The sequence below is a fragment of the Limulus polyphemus genome, unplaced genomic scaffold (genome assembly GCF_000517525.1).
Source record: "Limulus polyphemus unplaced genomic scaffold, Limulus_polyphemus-2.1.2 Scaffold463, whole genome shotgun sequence".
Classification (NCBI taxonomy): Eukaryota; Metazoa; Arthropoda; class Merostomata; order Xiphosura; family Limulidae; genus Limulus; species Limulus polyphemus.
This window is the reverse complement of record NW_013666073.1, coordinates 512486-535772: the sequence shown is the minus strand read 5'-3', so window position 1 is coordinate 535772 and position 23287 is coordinate 512486. Positions and strand designations below refer to the sequence as shown.

At 33.5% G+C, this 23287-nt stretch overlaps 1 protein-coding gene across 2 annotated transcripts in view; it reads right to left on the bottom strand.

The window, feature by feature from the left end:
• The window catches only part of LOC106458435 (exportin-5-like), a 137640-nt gene continuing 114353 nt past the window's right edge, over nucleotides 1–23287 (bottom strand). Inside the window, exons 27-34 of one of the 2 annotated variants that reach the window (XR_002610372.1) lie at nucleotides 23093–23139; nucleotides 21459–21550; nucleotides 16685–16818; nucleotides 15575–15679; nucleotides 14884–15096; nucleotides 9015–9271; nucleotides 2764–2859; nucleotides 1541–1678 (exon numbers count right to left, since the gene is read on the bottom strand). Coding sequence is in view for 1 of the 2 variants with exons in the window: in XM_013917949.2 (XP_013773403.1) it covers nucleotides 1502–1678; nucleotides 2764–2859; nucleotides 14884–15096; nucleotides 15575–15679; nucleotides 16685–16818; nucleotides 21459–21550; nucleotides 23093–23139 (864 nt within the window). In the remaining variant the exon portion in view is untranslated. Of the gene's footprint in view, nucleotides 1679–2763; nucleotides 2860–9014; nucleotides 9272–14883; nucleotides 15097–15574; nucleotides 15680–16684; nucleotides 16819–21458; nucleotides 21551–23092; nucleotides 23140–23287 lie in introns of both variants that reach the window. The other variant, XM_013917949.2, reaches the window with a different exon arrangement.

The following is a 23287-nucleotide window of genomic DNA, read 5'->3' as shown; positions in this document are numbered from 1 at the left end:
TTTAAAATACATGAAACATTTATTTTTGTATTGTTTCATCATTCAGAAACTCCTGTACTCATACCAAAACAAATTACTAATTCATATGGACTCCATATTTACTAAATTAAGAACTTCTAAAGAAATCAAATCTTTTAAGATTATATTTGTTACATAATGTTTTTTAACACACCTAAACAGCTTGCAAATAAAGAACTGTTTTAAAGTTTGTCAAATTTTTTGTTGTTGAGCTTATATTTTAATGTAAATTACAGTTGTGAACACAGTGTACTTTACAAAACTGGTATCCACAACTCTATTTATTTAGCAAATACAACTTACAATTAAGAAAAAGTTAAGAAACATAAAAAGTGAAAAATATGAATACAAAAATTCAGTCTTTCACCATTGTTAAAGACTGCATTTTGAAAATAAACACAGATTGTGTCAGAATATCATGAAATAATACAGAAAAACTGATTGGCTTTGTACTGGTTCTCAATTTTAAAACCAAAGATTTGTTAAAAATCTTTGAAGAAATAACTTATTGTTAAACACTGATTGTGGGAATGGTAAGCATTCAGTTTTAATTTTAATTAGCCACTTTGCAACTTTTAAGGTTTGTGGGAAGCTTGGATCCCTACATCTTTGAACGTTTGGAAAAGAACAAGGAAGACATTTAATATAAATTAAACCATTTTCACAGTTAAGCAACTATTTCATTACAAACTAGTTATATAAACTGAAACAAGCTTGATTAGTAGGAATACTAAGACTGACTAATTGTATATTGTTTTCAATGAATTTTGACTAAACTTTTATCAGAAATGCAAACAAGGTAAGATAAAAGCACCTTTGGATCTCTAGTTGTTTAACTGAAGATGTTCTAACATAATCATTAAATTAAGGAATATTTTTGTATGTATTTCATTAAAGAAAACGAATTCTGAAAATATACATCTTCCTTGTTAAATCAGGAAACATAACATCTTGATAACAAAATTGAAAAAGAATGTCACAAAGGCAGGCCAGCTTTTGCAAACTAATGAAAACTTTGACAATTTCAATAACTTACTTCAAATAAATGCTTCATTACCAAAGTTACTGGTAAAAGCTGATGTGCATATAAAAGATAGTTGAATAAGTAGTTTTGACTTTTACAGACCTAAATGAAAGACAGATTTACTGGTGAAAATATTTAGAGGAATAAAATGTCTTGAAAAAAATTAAAAATTTGCTGTAAAACTAGGAGAATTCACACATATTCCATTTTTATACACGATTATATGTGCAGTATTTCATGTTTTATAATGTAAAGCCATTACTTTATGGGTACTAGTAATATAAATCTATACTACTTATAGTTTGCAACTGTGAATGAGCCTTGTTGGCAAGCATGAGGAATTTTGTGATTTTAGAAGACAAAAGATGATTGAAATGATGACATTTTACACAAGTTGAAATAGCTGAAATACAAATGTTGATTTGTAAAATTCCAATAAATCTGAGACAAAGATTATGACTATGATGTTGAGAATGCATTCTTCTTCTGCTGCTGATCAGGTTGAAATAATTCACATAACCCCATGTTATATTTTTCCAAGTCATCTAAGGGAAGGTTATTTTTACGAGGCCAACAGAACAATGGTGGTAAATTCTTTATATGAACTTCCTTCTTAAACTGTTGTCCAATATTTGTCTAGAATTAAAAATATTAACACATATTAGTTCTAATTTTGAACTTTTGTTTCTTTGAAACTGTTTCCCAATAATTCTCCAACATAAGAAAAAATTAACTATTTCAATAACAAATTATATGTACTTTGAAGTTAACACAATAAAGATTTAAGTTTCTTTTAAGGGTACATAGGTATACTGAAACTTATATTTAATAAAAAGCAATTTATAATAAAATAAGCATTAGTGACACAAATAGTTTGTGTGCAGTAATTGATATAAACAAGTATGTGATAAAATTTCAAGTGAAACTATTTAAATTACAGTAAGCAATTTAAACAATGCTTAAATATTATTATATCATTCTATCTAATGATATATTCTCCCAAGTCAATACTTATCCTTTCAAAGTTAATGTATTTCCGAAATGTTTACATAGCTTTTTCAGACAAATGAAGCAAACTTTTCTTTTTCACCAAGAGCAGTGACACCATTTGAGATTTAATTTAGGGTGGGGGTGGAGAAATTTGTATATTTTAAAAATTGGTGGGGCAGGGAACTATACTAAAATGAAGACTTTCTTTTATACCAAAAGATGGTCACAAATTAACTTTAAACTTTTTACCAATTTTAAGGGTTGACAATGTGAAATTTGGTAGCCCTAGTCAAATGCTGGTAGTCAGCTATTATATTTCTGAAATAAATGTTTGACTGTGCATGCTTGCTGCATATTACCACTTGCAATACAAGTGGCAAGAGATGTACTACATAAATAAGCTATGGCATGATACAAAGTTATGTGTCTAGCAACAGAATGTTGCCAAGTAATGACAAATATCAATTTTTTGTTATGTGATATCTCATTGTACTAAAGTTTTACAGCACACACAGTAAAAGCATAAAACTGGTAAAACTTGCATCCCTAAACATGACACTAATTATCTGTTTAAGTATTTGGAAATCTCAGCACACTTACAGGAAACATTAGATCCATTTTTCTACTAACAGTACATATATTAATTTTCTTTCTTTAGCTGTTAGTGTCTAGGTAACGGAAACATAAGCTAAGAATATAATAATTCCAAAATCAGAAAAAGCACTACTTACACCAATTATATCCGACACTAATTTCCTGAAGATATCTTTCTTTCGTTTTTCTGTTATTTTACCAGAAGATGTCTGCAATATTTTTTCATCAAAGCTCTAAAAAACACAAAAGAAAAACTTACAATAAAACTATAAATATTTTAAAACCTAAAGTGTTTCATATAGCAAAAAAACCATAAAAGATTAATAGCAAGACTAAGCTTTGGTTAGCAGAGAACAAGTTCATTTCACTAACATTACTTTGGCTGTTCAGTTAAGGTTACTACTGACAAGCATTTCTAGATAAAGCTGTTCAATTAAAGCTATAAATTATTTGTTTACAGATATCAATCAATCCCAAAATTAAAGAGTTCTATTGTTTTTATCTTTGGTTGGATCAGAGCACATTTGCTAAACTGTTTTTAGCCAGTTAAATCTGGGATTATGTTGTATTTCCTGTAAATCTGCCAGAATATAGCTTATTTTATGACAAATAACAATGTTTAGGGACAATAAGGGACCTATTGGTCCATCTAGGCTGTTCCATCCTTTAAACTAAAACTATTAAAAACAGACAAACTTCAAAGCCAGCCCTTATCATTTATAATTACCAAGCTTCCTCTTAAACTCACATAAATTTACTACCTCTCAAACATCCTAAGGCAACCCATTCTAAAGGCCAACCACCTTGTTAGAAAAATAAAACTTATCTGAAGATGGCTACTACTCTGCCAAAGTTTATATTTGTGTCCCCTAGTCCTACCATTTTCACAATTAAGTATGAAAAAAGATGATGCATAAACACTATCAATTCCCTTAACAGTCTTAAACACCTCAATCGATCCCCTGTAACTCTACTTTTTTCAAGAGAAAACAATTTCAGAGAACTTATTAACTTATCCTCGTATGATGACCCCTCCATCCCAGGCACTGTTCTATTCCCTTAACAATCTTAAACACCTCAATCGATCCCCTCTAACACTACTTTTTTCAAGAGAAAACAGTTTCAGAGAACTTATTAACCTATCCTCGTATGATGACCCCTCCATCCCAGGCACTGTTCTAGTAGCCCTCCTCTGAACCTTTCCCAACAATTAAATGTCCTTCCTAAGCTAAGCTAAGACTGAACACAATACTTCAAATGTGACCTAACCAGTGACCTATACAATGAAATTATAATCTCTTTAGACTTGTATTCAATATGTTTGTAGATACAACCTTATATCCTATTTGTCCTACAACTACCAACAGCACGGTGCTTGGATGGCTTAAGAGACTGATCAATCACAAAACCAAGATTCCTTTTTTTCATAACACTGGTAAGGTTATTCCCATCCAAAGTTATAATTTTCCTGTACTGAAAATGTATTTCTGATAGGTATTTACCTCCTCCTTACGAGATTAGCTATTCTCGTTGAATGCTGTCCTCTATACTATATGTGAACTTTTTCTTTATGCATGCCACAAGCCTTCCACTCTTCTCCCATTTAAATTACTATATTCCAACATGTCTCTCATGTAAATCATCATGCTTATAGCTGCTGATAAGGTACCTACCTCCTCTCACAAGATTAGCTATAATCCCACATTGAGAAAGAGGAGGGACTGGTGTGAGAAAATTTAAGAACTATCCCTGAAAGCATCCTAAGAATACCCCTTATGAGAGATACAGATCTGAAGACCAGAAGAGGGGAACCGCACCACTTCTGAACCAGGTATACTCTTTGCCCATGTGTGGAATGTATAAGACATAAAGGCAGAAATTGAGAGGTGTAGAGTAACTAGGACGAGGCAGACCATACTCGGTAAGTCAACTACATACAAAACCTCCTCGTGGGGGTACCAATATCCACACAAGAGTAGGATGAGGATCATCACTGATCTATCGATTCTGGAATTGACGTCCGGGATCGAAAGGATGTCTATTGCATGGAATCAAATCTCCCAACCATGGCACAGGTCAGCACCATCCAAAGGCTATAACATCCCTGTAAGAAGAGAATGAGGGATAGCCAAGGAAAGAACCATAACAATCTCACATACCACCACTGTGACCGAAGACAAAGGCGGAGTAATTGTAGAAGGATGATAGACAACCTGAGCTCGTGTGAGTACTTATGGTGATTGGTTCACTCTAATCCATAACCTTTTCATGGGGTACTGACATCCACGCGGGGGTAAGGATGAGGTCTCCCAATCAAAGTGGACTGCATTTTGATGGCTCAATTCCAGTGTTTATTTAAATGTTATCAGGAGGCCACGTCATCCAGTAAAGTGACGGCTCTACTCCAGTGTTTGTGTAAATGGAATCAGGAGGCCACATCATCCCCGTAAGGTGACGGCTCAACTCCTGTGGCTGTGTAAATGGTTAAATGGTATTAGGAGGCCACATCTTCCAGAAAGGAGATGGCTCAACTCCAGTTGTTGTGTAATCATCCAGCAAGGTGAAGGGTCAACTCCTCTGGAGGCCATGCCTCATCTACACCAGCAGAACACCACCACCCTTCTCTCAACTGAATGTTCTAACCCTTTCTTTGTGGAACTCATTCAAGAAAGTACCTCCATGGTCAGCCACCCCAGCGGTTTGGAACTGGAAAGTGGTAAGGAGTCCCATATTCCATTCAAGGAAACGAGGGTGACAATGCAGTGGAGAGTGCAAAGGAATGTTATCACCAAGTTTTTCACTCAAGGCATGGGAGGAATGGGCAGCAATCCCCTACTGCTTTACCCATGCAGTCCATGGGTGGTATGGTCCAGGTTGGGCATGTATATGAACCAAAATATAGCAAGGTTATTCACCGTCAAGTGATCTTGTGGAACACCCCATCTCGACAGTAAGCATACAAAGCCACGGAAAATAAAGTGTGAATCAACATGGCTGTACAGAGCAGAGTTAGAGTTAGAGAATACCCGATCATGCACCACTTGCCACAGAGTGGGATCTATGTGATAAAAAGGCACTGAAAAAAGAAAGAATGAATAAAACTTACCAGTTAAAGTTGCACCAAAGTCTGGAGAATGGCCACAGGTGGTACACAAAACCCAAAACGAAGAGGAAAGTATGACATGATGAAGATAGTGGGAGATGAATGTACTTCTATGTTCTATGGTCCACATGCTGGACCATAGAATCTCCTCCACTGGTCAATGAAGATGAGAAGCAAGGGAAAAGTGAGATGTCTGAACTGATGGGAGGAAACTTGGAACAAAGTATGGGAGGAAAAAGGTAGGGTAGAATAGGCCAAATGAACCAAAAGGCAGACCCAATTTGTAAGGGTAGAAGGTGAAAGATCACAAAGGGAGGAGGATTGCCATGGAATAAAAATTTGGTTGCTTGTACCACGAAAGGTAGCAGTATGTGCTATGTAACAATAAAAGGCCCTGACCAGACACAGAAGCCTATCCAGATCCAGTCAAGGGTAAAGGTGGGATATAGAAGGAAGGGAAATAGGAGAAAAGGATGAATAATCCTCTCAAGCTGCCAAGGTCTTAGGAACAATCGGGATAAAATAGAAGATAGATAGGGTGATAAAGGGTATCGGAAACATCAATGGCATACAAATCTGACCATCAACATCCACAGGAAGCATGTTTTAAGGGACAGATTAAACAAGGAACATGAGGAAAGTGGTTCAAACAGAGATAAAGGCATGGAGGACCACATTAATGTCCCAATCCAGAAAGGCAGGATGCCTGGGAGGTTGATGTATCTGGAAGGAATGCATGAGTATGGTAAGGACAGGGAAAGTAAAAGCCTAACGGTATGGAATAGGGCTGCCCGATATCCGGAAAATGAGGAGACCGAAGAGCTAAGTGAGAAATTCCACCACATGAGCCACAGAAGGTTTGTCAGCAGGAAACTCCATTAGCAAACCAACAGCTAATATATATCTTCCATGGAAGATGGCTATATGGAACTAGCTAACAAGGAAATGATTCGACATTTGCAACTGGATCATCTCCCCAAGTACTGGACAAAAGCCAGGCACGTAGATGCAGGATGTGGAGATTGGGATGTAGAATGTGGGATCGAGGTTGACAAAAAAGGGAGGAAGAAAGTGGAAGACGGACAGGTGGTGATAGGAACAGATGTTGTAACCTTGGAAACCAAGGTTGAGCTGGCAAATTGGAAGCAGTCAGGAGGAAACGACATGAGAAATTCCCCAATGAAACAATCAGATGGGAGGGTACACATAAAGATATTTATGTGACCAATCCTGGCTGAAGTCATTGACCACCAAAGCCTGTGGATGCTGTACAGGTGACCAAAAGAGGGGCAACTTGGTATTGAGGCCTATGGCAAAGGCATCTAAGTGGGGAGAATCCTACCAATGGAAAAGATCCCTGAAAACATGTGGATCTAATGTCCACACCATTGGTTATATCTGGTTGGGGTGTGAAAGGCAATCCGTGACTAGATTGAAAGCATCCGGCACATGACATACTAAAAGGCAAATATGATGTATCTGGGCCCAGTATAATAGATCCAACATCCAAAAACATAGATCTCTGGACTGGGTGCCCCCCTGGTGTTTAATATGTGCCACCACCGTAGAATTATCCGAATGAACCATCACCAGACAATGACGGGTGAGAAGAAATAAGGGATGCAACACTCGATATACTGCTAGAAGCTTGAGAACATTGATATGCAAGATGGTTTCGTCTGCAGACCAATGGTCTGAAGCTTCCTGGTGATTGAACCATGCCCCCATCCCTGAAGGGATGCATCTGTGAAAATATGTACATCTGGATGCTGGGGAGGAAGCAGCATGCCTGCAGATGTATGGGCTTTGTCCAGTCACCATTGCAGATCATCTTGCATGGAAGTAGGAAGGGAAATGGTGGTGGAAAGAGGATTCTGAGCAAGGTTCCATCATTCGTGAAGTGCCCATTGAAGGGATCTAATATGGATATGACCATGAGGGACCAGTGGAGTCATGGAGGACCACATCAGGAAAAGCGATAGAACCTCGCAAGCAGCAAGTGATTGAGTCGAGAGGGCATGGTGAACCAAAAGTTCCATTGAACAAAGATGTAAAGGAGAAGGCAGAGCACAACTGATATTTGTGTCAAAAAGACTCTCAAATGGACTAGATATTGAGTGGGTCGAAGGAATGACTTCTCCAATTTGATCAACCAGTCCACCCAAGCAGGCATAGAAAGGAGTTGCTCGGAATGAGCCAGATGTCCATGTAATAATAAAATCGCATGGAGATGACATGCAAGAGCCAGGACTATGCGACAAAACACATAAGGAGCCAAGGCAAGTCCGAAGGGTAGGGCCCAAAATCAGTACCCACCCCGAGATGGACAAACCAAAGGTAAAGTCGAGACCAATGTGCTATTGGGATGTGGAGGTAAGCATTGCAGACATACATCTTCATCATCCACAACACTGAGGAAAATGCCCATCTCAGGGTGAGAAAAGACTCCAAGGTGAACTTGGGGAGTGCAATGAAACAGTTGAGGTGAGATAAATTGATGACCGACCGCCAATCCTTGGTTTTCTTGGGGACAACAAAAAAATGGGTATAAGGGATGCCAGCGAGGAAGAATCTCTATTAGCCGAGCTCCCACTGGACCCAAACCCACAGGGTAGTCACTGGTACTGGTGACTACAAAAGTTGTAAGGGTTGATTGCTAGTGGACTAATGTCACCTGAGGCTGAATAGTTTCTGGGACTGTATCAAAGACACAATGTCTCAGAAAAGGTGAAAGACGCAAATCTCTAAGATACGTTGAGGGTAAATTGACCTGAGCCAAAACTGTGTCCCGACCTATAAGGTTTCAACAACAAAGAAACCATGTATGTAATGCCAGAGCCAAAGACGATATGCAGGCTAAAGCGGAGGAGAAAAGTGTAAGGGTAAATGCAGAAAACCCCTCAGGATTTTCTGAAGAGCCTCCAATAGGAGATGTATGGAAGAAAGATACCATAAGAGGTTGGTTAGGGTAAGACACAGTTGAGAATATTGGGCATAGGTAAAACTAACAATTGATTCGAAAGCTGCCCCCCAAATAGAAAACAATGAACCTAACAACTGCTGATCTGAAAATGGATACTCCGCATGATCATAAGAAAGGTCGAACTGATCAGAAGTCCTCGGGGAGTGTGGCATGTTGATTCCCTCACTTAATTGCAAGACAAATTGATTCACAAGTACCCAAATATCAGGGGAGGGTGGAAAAACTAAATGGTTGGGAAGCTTGTTCATGTAACAAGGACAAGGTGAATAAGAGATAGGGGAAAGGGATAAGACATCACAAACCTGAGATGCAAAATCCGTAAATACCGAATTAGGTCTAGGTGATTCCTCACGCTGCAAATGGGAAGAAACAGCAAACTCTGGAGGCGGGAAAAGACGATCAAAGTCCTCGTCATTCTGAACAAGTTCAGCTGACTTAGGTGGAGCCTGGGTGATGTCTGGAGACAAAGGTTGACCCATGTAATGTTCAATCTTCTGACATATAAAAGCAGAGAGATCCACTGTCGAGTCGCCCACAGAAATACAGCGACAAGAAGGAACTGGTATAAAAGAAAATATTGTCAAAAAGGAACCACTTCGTGTTAAATTTTCTTTTTTAGTCACACTGGAAGCACTAGGCACACAAAAGAGTACGTCTTAACTTAAATGCTGCCAAATGAGAAGTGATGGTTCAGTAGAGGAATGTAGAGGGAGTCACATGCGTCACGTGAGCATATCATGCTACTACTGGTTAAGAGATGATGCATGATAATTTACATGAGAGACATGTTGGAATATAGTAATTCCAACAGAGGGGCAGTAGGCTTGTGGCATACGTAAAGGAAAAGTTCGCATATAGAGGGCAGCACTGAAGAAGAATAGTTAATCTTGTGAAAAGAGGTAAGTAAGTAATGTATCAGAATTATACTTATAATGTATTATCTTGACTAACATTTCTCAACATATATGCCTGAAATTAAAATCACCCATAATTATGACCTCATTAACAGCTGAAATCTTAAACTCACTGCAAAGTTTTCATTAATTTCATCAGTATCAACTGGCAGTCTGTAACAAATTCCCACTAAAAGCCTTTTCACTTTATATCTGCTAATAGAAACCCAAATGAATTCAATCTTCTTGCTATTATCTTTGATATCCTTAATTTCAACAGGATGTAATTCACATTTTACATATAAAGCCACTCCCCCCTCTCTTTAGTACTCTATCCCTATTAAATAACCTATAACCCCGTATTTCAATGAAATTTCTATTATAAAAATTGTCTACATTTAACCATGTTTCAATTATTCCATTATATCAAAATCCTCCATTTCTTCAAGCTCTCTTTTATTTTATTTCTTATAATTCTAGTATTACAACAGTAACAACTAAGCCTATCCTTATAACTACTTCTATACTGATTTCCTGTGCTAAACTTTTCTCTGCTTCTTGTTCCTTTTGCATTTAGTTTTCCTGGCCCTCACCACAGTCTAGTCCTGGTTTAAAACTTCCCTTACAGCTGAGTTAATAGCCCTTGCAAAGAAGCCAACCCCTACCCTATTTAAATGTAAACCATCCATTCTAAAAAGCTCCCTTCTCCCATTAAACTGATCCCAAAAGTCCAACCAGCCAATCTGTTCCTCCTTACATTTTAACCTAAGCCTAGCATTCAGCCCTAGTGATCTACTTATAACTTCAGCCCCACAATTAATTCTCAGCAGCATCCCTGACACAATTAAGTTAAGACTTTTCTTTAAATGCCTGTATCCACTCCTTATACTTATTAATTAGCTCCTCTGACCTACATTTCCCTACATCATTAGCCCTATATGTACAACAAAAACTGCATCATTGCTAGCCCCCATCATTATATCTCTTACTCTGTCAGTTATATCCTCCACCTGTGTCCCTGGTTAGTATAATCTAATAATTTTCTCTCTATTTACCCCACAGGCTATCCTATCCACATACCTTGTCAAAGAATCACCAATAACTATAATCTCCTTAAGTTTTTCATTCACATCCTTCTCTGTCCCTTTTGTTTTCCTTCCCTCCAATAGTTCCTCACCTGTACAAGCCAAGGGCTGAAATCTGTTGCTCAACAGAACATGCTCATTACAATTAAATTCACTATTTTTAGCCCTAACAGTACTGTTTCCAACTTCCCGAATGGCATTATCAGGTGATGTATCCCTTGCATATAAAAGCTTAAGTTCCTCTTGAAAACATGGTGACTTTTGTAAGGTTAGTGACATTTTAGTGATATTTTTCTGAAAATTAGCTTTTACTCATCAGTTTTTCTAATGCAGTTTCATTAAGAACACACTGTTTTTTCAAAAACATTTATACCTGTCATTTCAAACCTTCTACAAACATCAGAAGTGTCAGTTTCAAATCTGACCCGCAAATGCAATGTCACAAAATGCTTATAAGATTACTAGTGTACCAGATGTGGATACGACCATCCAAATGGAATATCCGAGATTGAAAAAGTCACATAAGAGGTCAAAGGTTTATCACTGACGAAGGTGACTTTACAAATAAACCACTTAAACAAAGAGAACATCATCCACTATCTAACTGGGTGGTTTCAAGGAGGTTCCAGAAGAGGTCCCTAATGTGTAATGTGAGAAAGGATGATGGCAGTAAGACAATAAGCAGTGTTGTCAAGCTGCTTAGTGTATTCAGCTTGGCTTGACCAATGGCCATTACCCATAGCTTGACTTTGGCACTGTGTAACACTTCTTTCATACAGCCTTCAACCCTTCCATCTCCAACAAATTGCTTGGCAGATGGTGCCCTACCTATCCCTGTAATTTACTTATGCTTTTTCAGATTTAATGGAGTTAATGGAGATCTTGTCCACTACTTAATTTAGTCTGGTTAAGTCAGAGATTACTTGTTACAAAGAAAATTTTATGGGTTTTTGAAATCACAAAGAACATTTGAAATACTATATAAATTTAATATTGTTTTGTTCATTCAGATAAACAAATGTTGCAAAAAATTATCTTCCTCTTTAATTTTGTGGAAAATGCTGAAAAGGTGATGGAAACTATTTTCAAAAATACTAAGTCTTTGGTTGTTCCAACTGCTGATGTGCTCTCTGTCACCTTACGCTTCCTTATCTAGGTAATGATTATTTGTGCTTAAGACTTCAAATTTTCAAAATGCTCAGCAGTGCTTATCTTCCAGTAAACTGCAGATATGTTTTTATAAGCTTTCTTCATCTTTAATTTGTTTTCCTATTTAAAGACAAGGTTCACAAATTACAAAACTCCTTAGTTGTTTAATGTCCTTCATGCTCTAAAGGCTATGATTGTTCAACTCAAGTGTTTTCAGCCATGCTCAAAATAAATATGATTGATTCAATTGTTCTAAAAGACCAGCTTGACATTCTATTCTGTGCTTCTGGTAAACAAACTCTTTTAGAGTTCAAGAATCTCTAGCCATTTTAGTGCATAAACCAGAACTGAACTTAATGATTGGTTTCATTAATTTTCTCAGAATTCATTAATATTCAACTATTTGTTGTAAGGAGAGGAAATCCACTATATATTTTAACCCTCTCTCAATATACGGGTCAAAGGGTGCATGTCATGATGTTTTAGAGGGTTATTTTCAAAACTTAATTAAACAAGTTTATTATCATTATATTGTCAATAAAATTGGCATCACAACATAGTTTATAATTCAAATTTTAATATTATATACTTTTTAGTTCGAAAGAAAACATTTAAAATAAATGCCAAATATGCTTTTCAGTGTGTCAAATGGCATGTCTTTTTGCTCAGTTTATATTTTATTACACCTACCATACAAAATCTTTAGTGGTTAAAAAATTAGAAACTCAAACTTCAGCTTTTTACAACCTAGAATATGAAATAAGAACCTCCCATCGTTTTGACTTGCTGAGATATCAATATATTTTGCAAACCTACGAGGGTAGCCCTGCCCACTACTCCATTCTTTTGAAACTTCTTGTCTACTCATGCCTACTTCTCTTAAGTACATGTTTATAACTAATAGAAATAGCACATTTAAAACTACGTAAATCTAACAGCCCTTTGTAATTGGCTTGAAAAGGAAATTTATAATTTGAGTTGAAATGTTGAAGTCTATTGAGTAAGTTGTTGTTTTGAACAGAAATTAGAATATTTTTAACCCACATATAGCTTAGTTAGAAAGCCAGATAAATTACAGTGGTTTAATGTGTACCACTACAATAATTTGATAACTTTTGGTTTTCTAAAATGCATCTTTGAAATCTACAAAACTCAATTTTGTCTTCCCCCTCCACTTGAGAGAAGACCCAAGGCTTACGGCGAGACTTAGCAAGTACAACGTGCAAGTAAAAATCAATTTTGTAACATCATAAGTACTAGAAACCAGTGTTTCATATATGTTTTTTATTTATTGTGTTATGTTTTAAGAAAAATAACTAAAAATTTATGAATAAACAGTAGTAATATATATATATATATGATGCAATACATACATACATACATACATACGCACACATTTTCATAAGCTCTTACACTCTTTGTACACCTATACTGCTAAATTCCATCCACCCTGGGAGGATAGCTAATATCCAAATACCTACCAAGTTTATTGGATCAGCCTTGACTTTGTACATAGCCATATCATAAACATTTTCTCATAGCCACATGTCCTACTTCTCTTAAGTACATGTTTACAACTAATACAAATAGCACATTCAAAACTACATAAATCTGACAGCCCTTTGTAATTGGCTTGAAGAGGAAATTTGTAATTTGAGTGGTAATTGCACCACTGTGTCGTATATTACAGTGTCTCTTAAACAGTCTGATGACAGGAGCAGTGATTCATTGCTTTATGAGATCATTCAAAAGTTAGGGTAAAGAAAATAATAGATAACTGACAAAAAAAAGAGACAACACATTTGATATTTATTTAGGAGATTTTAGAGATTATGCAGTAATCTGCAACACGAACTAGAATCAATATTTGATACATTTATTAACAGCTGTCACTTCCCTAAACATATTGTAACTACAACCTTAGTTAAATATAAAAACAAATTAAATAACAGAAAAGAAGAAAGAGAACACCTTAAACTCCATGAAAGAAATATTAGCAACTCTAGAATATTATGTAAGAACATCATTAATAGAAGAAAAAAGAAGTATTAATTATTCGTGAACCAGAACCTAACTTAGACCAAAACTGAGCCCTAAGATCAAAGATCATCTAAGGAAAGTTTATTCTGATAACTTCAACAATGGAAGCATTTATAAATATCAATGCGACTGATGTTACAACATTCATATAGGTGAAATGGGACACAACATAAATATTAAGATCAAATTACATAAGAGTGCTCCATCACACATTTATGAACACAGCATAATGAATCAACATCAAATTAATATTATGTAAGGAGAACAGCACTGATAGAAGAAAAAGAAAAGAAGTATTAATTATTCATGAACTACAACTTAACTCACACCAAAACACGTCACCATATATATTTTCTAAGTTCGAACAAAATGCTTGTGCAATATTTCATACCATAGATGACAGTTTACCTGATGATGAACAAAGTAGTTTCAAAACATTCTTATGAAGTTAAAAAATAAAAAATACATTCAAAAGCTATATCTCTGAGCTTCTATTTAATATATTCAACTAATTAGGCAAATAACATGATAAGTTTCCCATTAAACATGGACACCTTTTGAGGTTTATTTTATGCCATAGATTTCTAACATGAAATAGCTGCATGCAAGTTTTAAAAACTTTTAGCATCCGTTAAGAAAGTAAGTAATTGCAATGAAGTTGACCACTTGTACTACCTTTCTTAGAAACAAAGCCTGTTTCGAAAACCAATAGGCCTAAACACTATTGTAAAAACAAATTAACAATAATGTTTTTCTTTCCAAATTTTTAGGCCTATATGCTTTATAATATTTTGGTGGCTTTCAGCATTTATAGTAACTTTTAAAATTTATTTTGTTTGTCATCACTAACAAGGTCTTAATATAGAAAAATACATAAATGAGATTATTGCAGTTGTAGCATAGAAAGCTCCAAATACGAGTTACTATCTATAAGTGTTTCATATAACTCTACATTTCTACACAGCTATAATATAAATGATAAATTTAACTCCTTGTTGGTTTACCTGCAAGTCTTTCTGAGTGCAACCAGTCACTTGAGACAAGACGGTTTGTAAAGTAGGAAATACTGGACGTAGAGTCTCATATGTCTGCAGCCCCAACCCAAGCAAAAGTGCTTGATTAGCTTCATGTTCACCAAGCTCCTGTAGTCCTTTGAGTACACTGTGTAGAATATAGAAAGCTTCTTCTGGTTGCTGGATAATAGAATCTGATAACAGCTGATGAACATGAAAACTGTATTAGCAGTTTGGTATTAAAAATATCCTCTTACACTATTTATAAGTAAAAAAGGTTACCATACTTTAATCTATCATTTGTTTCAGTTCTTGATTTAAATAGTTTTGTGGAAACGAAAAATCCTATATTGATAACCCTATATTGAAGAAAAAAAAAGTGATTGATGAAATATTATTTAAACTGACAATTAATAAAAATTTGACTTTTGATGTGTTTTACTTACCTCTGAACACCATGGTTTAACAGAACTAATCTTAAACACATGATAGGCATATATTTATTAATTTCCATTAAATTTGTGTTCATAAATTACATACTAAACTTTAATTAATGGAAACATTAAAACTGATTTCTTTTTAAATAAAAAAACTGCACAATTTTTCTTATCAAAATAATGTATCCCCATTTTCATTTCAATATTAAATATTTTTTTATTTTAAGATGGCAGATTATAATTACCTGCTTAAGTACTGGTGTACATAACTGAACACTTTTCAGACATGTAGTTGTATCAAGCCAGTGAAGAGCATCACATATTGTCATGACAATTGAAGGGCAAACAGTCTGAAATAACAGAATAAAAAAACCTTAGTAAATGAAATCATTAACAATGTTCATCAAATTTCACTACTTCAGTTTTTACCAGGTTCTACTATTTATATCAAACTTTTTTCCTCCATGACAAAAACCCTGCTCACCCCATGTTCATTATATCTGTTAAAATTAGTTGTCAATGCACTGCTCATAAAAGGTTTCACTATAATCACAAAAACAATCAAGTTCAATGTTTACCCCTAACAGTTGTAAATAGTATTACTTGCTTATTACACTTAATATTTTTATCTCAACATTATTATATTACTTAAAACAATAGCATGCAACTGACAGTAGGTGTTTATAAGATCTTAATTTAATAATATCACTGTTCTCAGCTTCAAATCACAAGTCTTAAATTTTGAAACCAATTATGACTATTGCAAACAAACTTAAGGTACATTTTTAACTTTTGTAACATCAATGAGGAAAACTAATGTTACTAACAGTTAAGGTTTTGACAATTTATGCTGCTTCAATTAGGTAAACATTGTTTTTTCTAACACCAATATTTTATGACTCAGTGGTGTAAAGAATGAACAGGATGTATGTGTGTTTATACAATAGTTACTCTCATCATCAGTTATATTGACCTGAAAACTAACTGTCATTCCAGTTATGGATGACACATTTGAATAATGTAATTGAAAAGGACCCAGAAAGAGATCCAAACAAATGGAAATAATCATATTGCACACTTGGGAAGTTTACAAGAATGGAAAGTAACAACTAAAGATTAACTTTTACAAATAAGAAAATATACAAGTATCTTTTGTTGAGTATTGTGGGAATTAAGTTACTTGAGCAAAATTATGCTTTCAAGACTTAAAGACAGAGTAGTGAAATCCTTTCATTATTTTTGGAACAAAAGTGTGCTTGCTTCTGTTCAAATCAAGGTCTGAACCTCCTTGTTCACAGCTGTTTTCATTTTCATTATCAATATTACTGACTGCAGTGTTCATGACCATTACTTACTTCAGTTCGTATTACTGAGATACCTAGCTCAGAAAGACCATCTGTTGGACTAGCAGGTTTACTAGTTTCAGTTTCTTCTTCCATGAGCTCAGACACTTGCTCATTGGATATTTTCTTTCCATGAAGAATGACATCTATTCAAAATATTGGTCATAAAGAAACTTAAACATAAGGTCTGAAGTTCCTGAAATAACAGAAATTTACATAACTTCAAACATACAACTTACACTTTACAGATGGATACTCTGTAAAAAATTCCAAATCCAAAGCATTGTCAATGGATAATAAGTTATAGGAAATACAACTTTTTAAAATTTACAGAAGAGTTCCAGGGTAAATCAGAACTGAAGGAACTTAAAGTGAAATACTTAAATGTAAAACAAATGTCATAACATCTTAGTGTTACTTAATATTTTATACTTAAAGTGCCATTGGTGTGCAGTAATTAAGAGATTAAGTTTATTTCCTTCATCAATCTCATAATTTATATTATCATACAGATAACTAACAGTGCCATTGATGGATGGTAATTCATAGAATAAGCTCATTTTCATTGTAAATGATATGGTAATTTAAACTGACACCAAGGCTACTTACTTTGTCATACCTTCCTAAAATGATGATTTATTAAGTATTTAGTAATAAACTTTTTGCTGTTTTGAAAATAAGAGGGGTTATAGTTCCTGAAACTATCTTGTGTAGTTTTAAAGACATAAGTCATTCCATTGATAATTAAATTGTAAGGAAGATATAATTAACCTTATTTAAGTGTTTAACTCTCTTGCTACAAACTTGGTCAATTTGACTGAATTCATGACCCTAAATTGATCTTTGGAGCTTCCATATTATAACTTTTAATATGTTTTGTACATCTTAATGAAGTTTCTTACTAAATATTTCTCAGGAAATAAATGGAGTCAAAGGGTTGACTGATCTAAGTGCAAAGTGATTTTCATTTTAAGATTAAAAATACTTTGCTATCTGAAAATTGTCAAATTTCATTTGCTTAATCAATAAAACCTCCTACAAATATCTAATGTTATTTCTCAATAAAACTTTATATTTTATCAGTTATTTTCTGTACCCTAACTCAATACACATTTAGTCAATTTTACCGACCTCATAACCATCATAAAAAGAACATCAACAAAAAATAAATAAATACAGATTACCCTTTTTTCATTCTAGAATGACTGCAAATTGTAAGAGGAAACCTGTCTTTTGCCACCAAAAAGAATTCCTGTACAATCTACATATCCTTCAGTAGGTCTGTGACATTTCCTGATTGGCTAAAGGACACGCCAATCAGTGATTGCTTTACTGGCTTACATTGATCTGACTCATTTTATAAGCTGTACTAATTCCTATAGATCATTTTCCAGATGGTTCTGCTATGATTAGTGTCTGTCAAAAAGCTTCAGCAGATATTTCTTTTGCAACATCTCAACCAACAATTGGTCCAGTTACCAATGCTATTTTCAAGTTTTGAACAACTTGTTATGTTTAGGAATTTCAAATATCCTGAAATTGCATTAACTGATAAATTTAAATTTAGTAGTTATATGGTACTTTGGATTTAGTAGTTAAGTAAAAGCCGATATATAGTCAGTTTATGATATTTGCCAACAAATATCTTTCTCTTTCTTAACACAAATACATTTTAATATACACACAACAATACAATTTACAATAACAGTTATTACAAACAATGATTTATAAACAAAAGTTTTACAAAGTTACAAGCAATATAATGTATTCTTTCTTGTCTGGTACTTTTTGATATCTTATCGAGGGCTCACGATGAGCGAGTTAATTATGAGTTGATGTAGGTACGATTTGCTTAATGGGAAGCTAGCTAGCTTTGTCCTTTGTTATTCACCGGCTACACACGCTGAGTTTTACATGATAAATTTATATAATGTTTCCATAAAAAATACTAATGTCCAATGAGAATCCACTGACGTTAAATGATTTGTAATGTTCGAACTTTGTAAAGGTTCCTGGTCAAATATCTGAAGTTTTCCAATTGGTAAGCGTTATAACAATTACAATTATTACTCTCGAAGTTTATAGCACACTAATAATACATACTCTTCCTTTGGTGCGGCGCGTTCGTTATATTTAAATGCATGTGGAGGCTTTCTAGAAATTTCAGTTTCACATAACAATACTGAGCTACATTTAAGTGTTTACGTACATATATATATTTTTGATTCTTACTCCCGAGAATCTTCTACAACTTTGGAGAATAGGTGGGAGTTTTGTAATACATGTCTAACACTATAAGCTATGTATGTTTTTAAATATAACCTTAATCTAAACAAATGTTGATATTAAAATAAATATGTAATAATAAATTAGTTACAACTCCCTCCTTAGAGAATTAAAAATTAAAGGTAGTTAGACAATTTTTAATTATGACATTATATATATATATATATATATATACACACACACACACACACACACACACACACACACACACACATAAACATATACATTGGCAACAATACATTAAATATAATATATTATCCAAATGATTACAAAACTTTAATAATAATTACAGTGTTGAACACAACCAATACAAATAACCTAATGATCATAAAATTACTTAGCACGTGAAAGTGCATCAGTACAAATGTTATCAACCCCTTTGACATGGATTATCCACAAATCATACTCTTGTAGTGATAAACTGCAATTTAAAAGTCTTTTTTCTTTCTCTATCTCTCTTTTTCTTTCTGTCTTTCTTTTTTTTTTTTAATAGATATCCCACAGTGGGTAACAATACTAAGACCATGTCCTCAGGGTGGAACTTGTGTTCTTTAAAAGCTGGGATAAGTTTCAAAGGAGCAGCAAGAATTTTCTGGTTAGGTTTTTTGACCAACTGACAGGTATGACAAGTTTTGCAAAACTGAGAAACATCTTGCCTAATTTTTAGCCAAAAGAAATGTCTCATAATTTTGTCACATGTCTTGTTGACATCTAAATGACCTCCCATGGGGAACTTTCAATATTTCAGAATGATATGCTTTGGGAACAATGATTTGATAAACAATAACCTAGTCCTCTGAAGCTGGCACATCTGGTGGTTTCCATTTCTTCATAAGCACACCATTTTTGAAAAATAACCATTTGGAACTTTCTCCAGTTATTTTTTGGGAGTGCATATCTAAATAGTGAAGAGATCCGCAGATCTTTCTCTTTGTCAGCTATCAGTTTACTTTTAGTAAATGGAACTTCACCAGGTGAATCAGATCCCTCACGTCCATCGTTGTTCCTCACCGAGGAATCATCAGTAGGACAGTTATCCACAAGATCCTCATCAGATCCAAAAAATTTCTGAGACAAATCTATAATATCGTCCTCTGAATCCATGTCTATCATTTGTTTTTGGCTTAATTTAGCCTAAATTAAGCCTACTTTTCTTATACTAATGGTAGATATAATTACACAAAATATTTTTTATTTAATTAAATAATGCACTTAAGATCACATAATAATAGCACACAAAAAGTAAACAATGTCCTATAACTATCGTAATTTTTCTGGCTTTCTAACTGTGAAATAAGAGCCTATAAAACTTCTGAGAAGAGATTCCCATGAGAACAAATTTGAAATTGAACCAGGAAGTCATCAACTCTCTGTACAGAAAACATTATAATAAAATATGTCATTTACTAGAATAAAACTTTAGCTTCCTATTTGTTATAAATAATATAGTATAAAATGTCAGAGAGAACTATTGGCAATTTGTGAAACAGGTGGGCATGGCAAGTGGGTCTGATATTCTGGTTTATGGCTCCATACACAAATAAAATTGAAGGTCATAAAAATTATGCTACGCCTGAGTAATATGTATATTATAATGAGTAATTTATATTAAATTCTGTACCTTTTGTAGGAGTGGTAAATAAATTAGAGAAGAGGGAAAACCTAAAGAGGAAATGTCATGATACTCATACTAGGGAAGATTGAGTTTTTTTTTTTTAAATCCTCTTAAATTAAAAACTTAAAACTTATATAATATTAAAAGTTGATTTATTAACTACATTTTGATGCCAATTTGATTTATTAACTACATTTTGATGCCAAATTTATTCATATACAATGATAATAAAGTAGTTTAATTAAATTTTGAATGGAACTCTTTAAAAATTTGTGACATGAGCACTTTAACCTACCTGTAGTAAGAGGGTTAATTACATGTAGTAATAAATGGTACTTTATTTATAAACATCTGATTTTTGTAAAGTTTTTTGATTTGGTCTTCTGTTTAGGCTTATCTACTTTTCACAATCAAGCCTATGCACAAACAGAAAAAAATTGAGCAGCACTTCATATTTTTTCTACCGTTTTCCTTCACAATTCATGAATTATTTGAAAAACAGATGTAAAACTCTTGTCAATATCATTGGATGTGTTATCTTTGTATTCTGGTTTTCTTTTTTAAGCTGAGTTTATTGTTGTCATCATTTCTGGGAGGGGACAAAGCATATTACAGATAAGAAAAGTGGGGTTACAACCTAGAAAGTTTGAGAAACACTGGTGTAGAACATGTCTTTGTCACAATATAATTTATATTGAATTTGAGTAAAAGTGTCTTGGTCTATAATTCATCATAAAATTCAGTTACAAATTAGTTACAAACAAAACCATTATTCACACACTAAATCTTGTACATAACAGGTTTTTTATTCAATATGCAACACTTTTTCAAATTATCTTTACATTTCCTAGCAAAATTGTAAATTTGTATAAGGCTTCAACCTACCTAGAAGATCTACATATTCTCTAGTAACTTGTCGATTCACTTGATCATCTAGCACTTCCTGACTTTCTGTCATTTCTTCCTCATAGCCTGAACTAAGTTAAAACAATGTACAAAATTATTCTTTTCTATAAATTCTACCAATAATTTGCATGTCACTCTGTAATTTGCTAAAACCTGATGATCTTTAAAGAAACCTAACATCACTGTAAGACCTAACAACATCAGCTTTTAAGAATTAGAAGTAAAAAAAGAAACAAACTAGAATTAAATTGAATAACTCGCTAAATCAATAGGACTTTTCATTATTGTTAAAATCAGAAAACTCTCAACAGTGTGGTTTTAATCATTAAAATCACTTCTAATTTGCCAAAGAAAGACAGTACAACTATAGGCATAAGTAAGACAAGCAACTGCTTGGGGCATTGTGCTATTCCAAATAGTTTTTCTGCTATAATGATAAAAAAAAAAGCTTATAGATTGGATGACACATTTTGACTACACTGGGGGAGTTAAAAATAACATTTAAAATGAAAAGGTATTAATTATGTTTTATTTCTTACAAAAATGCAGCATAATATACAATATTTAATACTTTAAAAATAACAGTTAGGCACATAATTTGAGGCAACACTGAACATTTAATTTTCCACTTTCTTTTGTTAAATATTCAATATACATGTAAATTTGAATGTTCAAATATATTCCTGATAAGAACTGTTTGTGGTGTTCTGTGAGATATTCCTTTATGTGAAAATAAATATGCAAAAAAGTTATTCAAATAGACGGAGATTACATTACTGAACATACCGAGAAAATCATATGCTGTAAATGAAAATTACTTACATTTTTCATAAGACATGTTATGTTAATTATATTTTCTGACACTATATTCTTAATTTAGTCTCTTATGGATTTTCATGAATTAGAAGAGTGTATATAATAACAGTATTTCAACCATCCTATATTCATCATATCTATTGCTTATGATGCATTTTTCTCAATCCAAAGTTCTTCAGGCTGGTTGAGATATAATTATATAATTACTATTTATATAAACCATTTGTTACAATAACAATCCTTATTGTGTGAATGCCTTCTTCCATAATCAGTTTTCTATGATAACTAAAGTAACTACGTACAACTAAAGTTAAGATTTAAAAGCCTTGAGACTACCTTTCTCGAATAAACAGCTAAAAATTTTCTTGGTATATAGTATAGATTAGTGAAATTTCACTACAGTAAACAAATATCTATAAAAAAATAATTTCTTATTAAAGCAGCACCAGATCTTTTTGTATTATTTCTTTTAAAAGGAGTATTCCTTTAAGTTCAAGGTTTACAAGGATAAAAAGAAGAAACTCTAAATAATTATAATAAATTTGTCCAAACTATCTTTAGCTAAATAATTAATGTTTCAAACAAAAATATTATTAACATTTATCATTCTTCACATTCATTTTGCATAAAATAAAATGTATTAATATTTTAATTCCACATTTACATTACAGAAATTGTTCCACACACAAAAATTCTGTTTTCAAAATGAAATGAAGAATTTCTGTTACTAAAGTTATAACTAACAACTTAGTTTATATAATTTACAATAAGTGACTGAATGAAAACAAACTCCCTACCTGGTACCATAACGTTGCTTAAATTGTTCCCACTTTGTACTTAATCTCTGCAGGAAGAAAAAAATATATACACAAACATTCATAGTAAGACTAGAATACTTTTTAAGTTTGAACCAGTTGTAACTTCGAAAATAATATTCATTTTTTCCTATCACATAAGGATTTTTTTACAAATCGGGAAGAAAAAAACTCTTA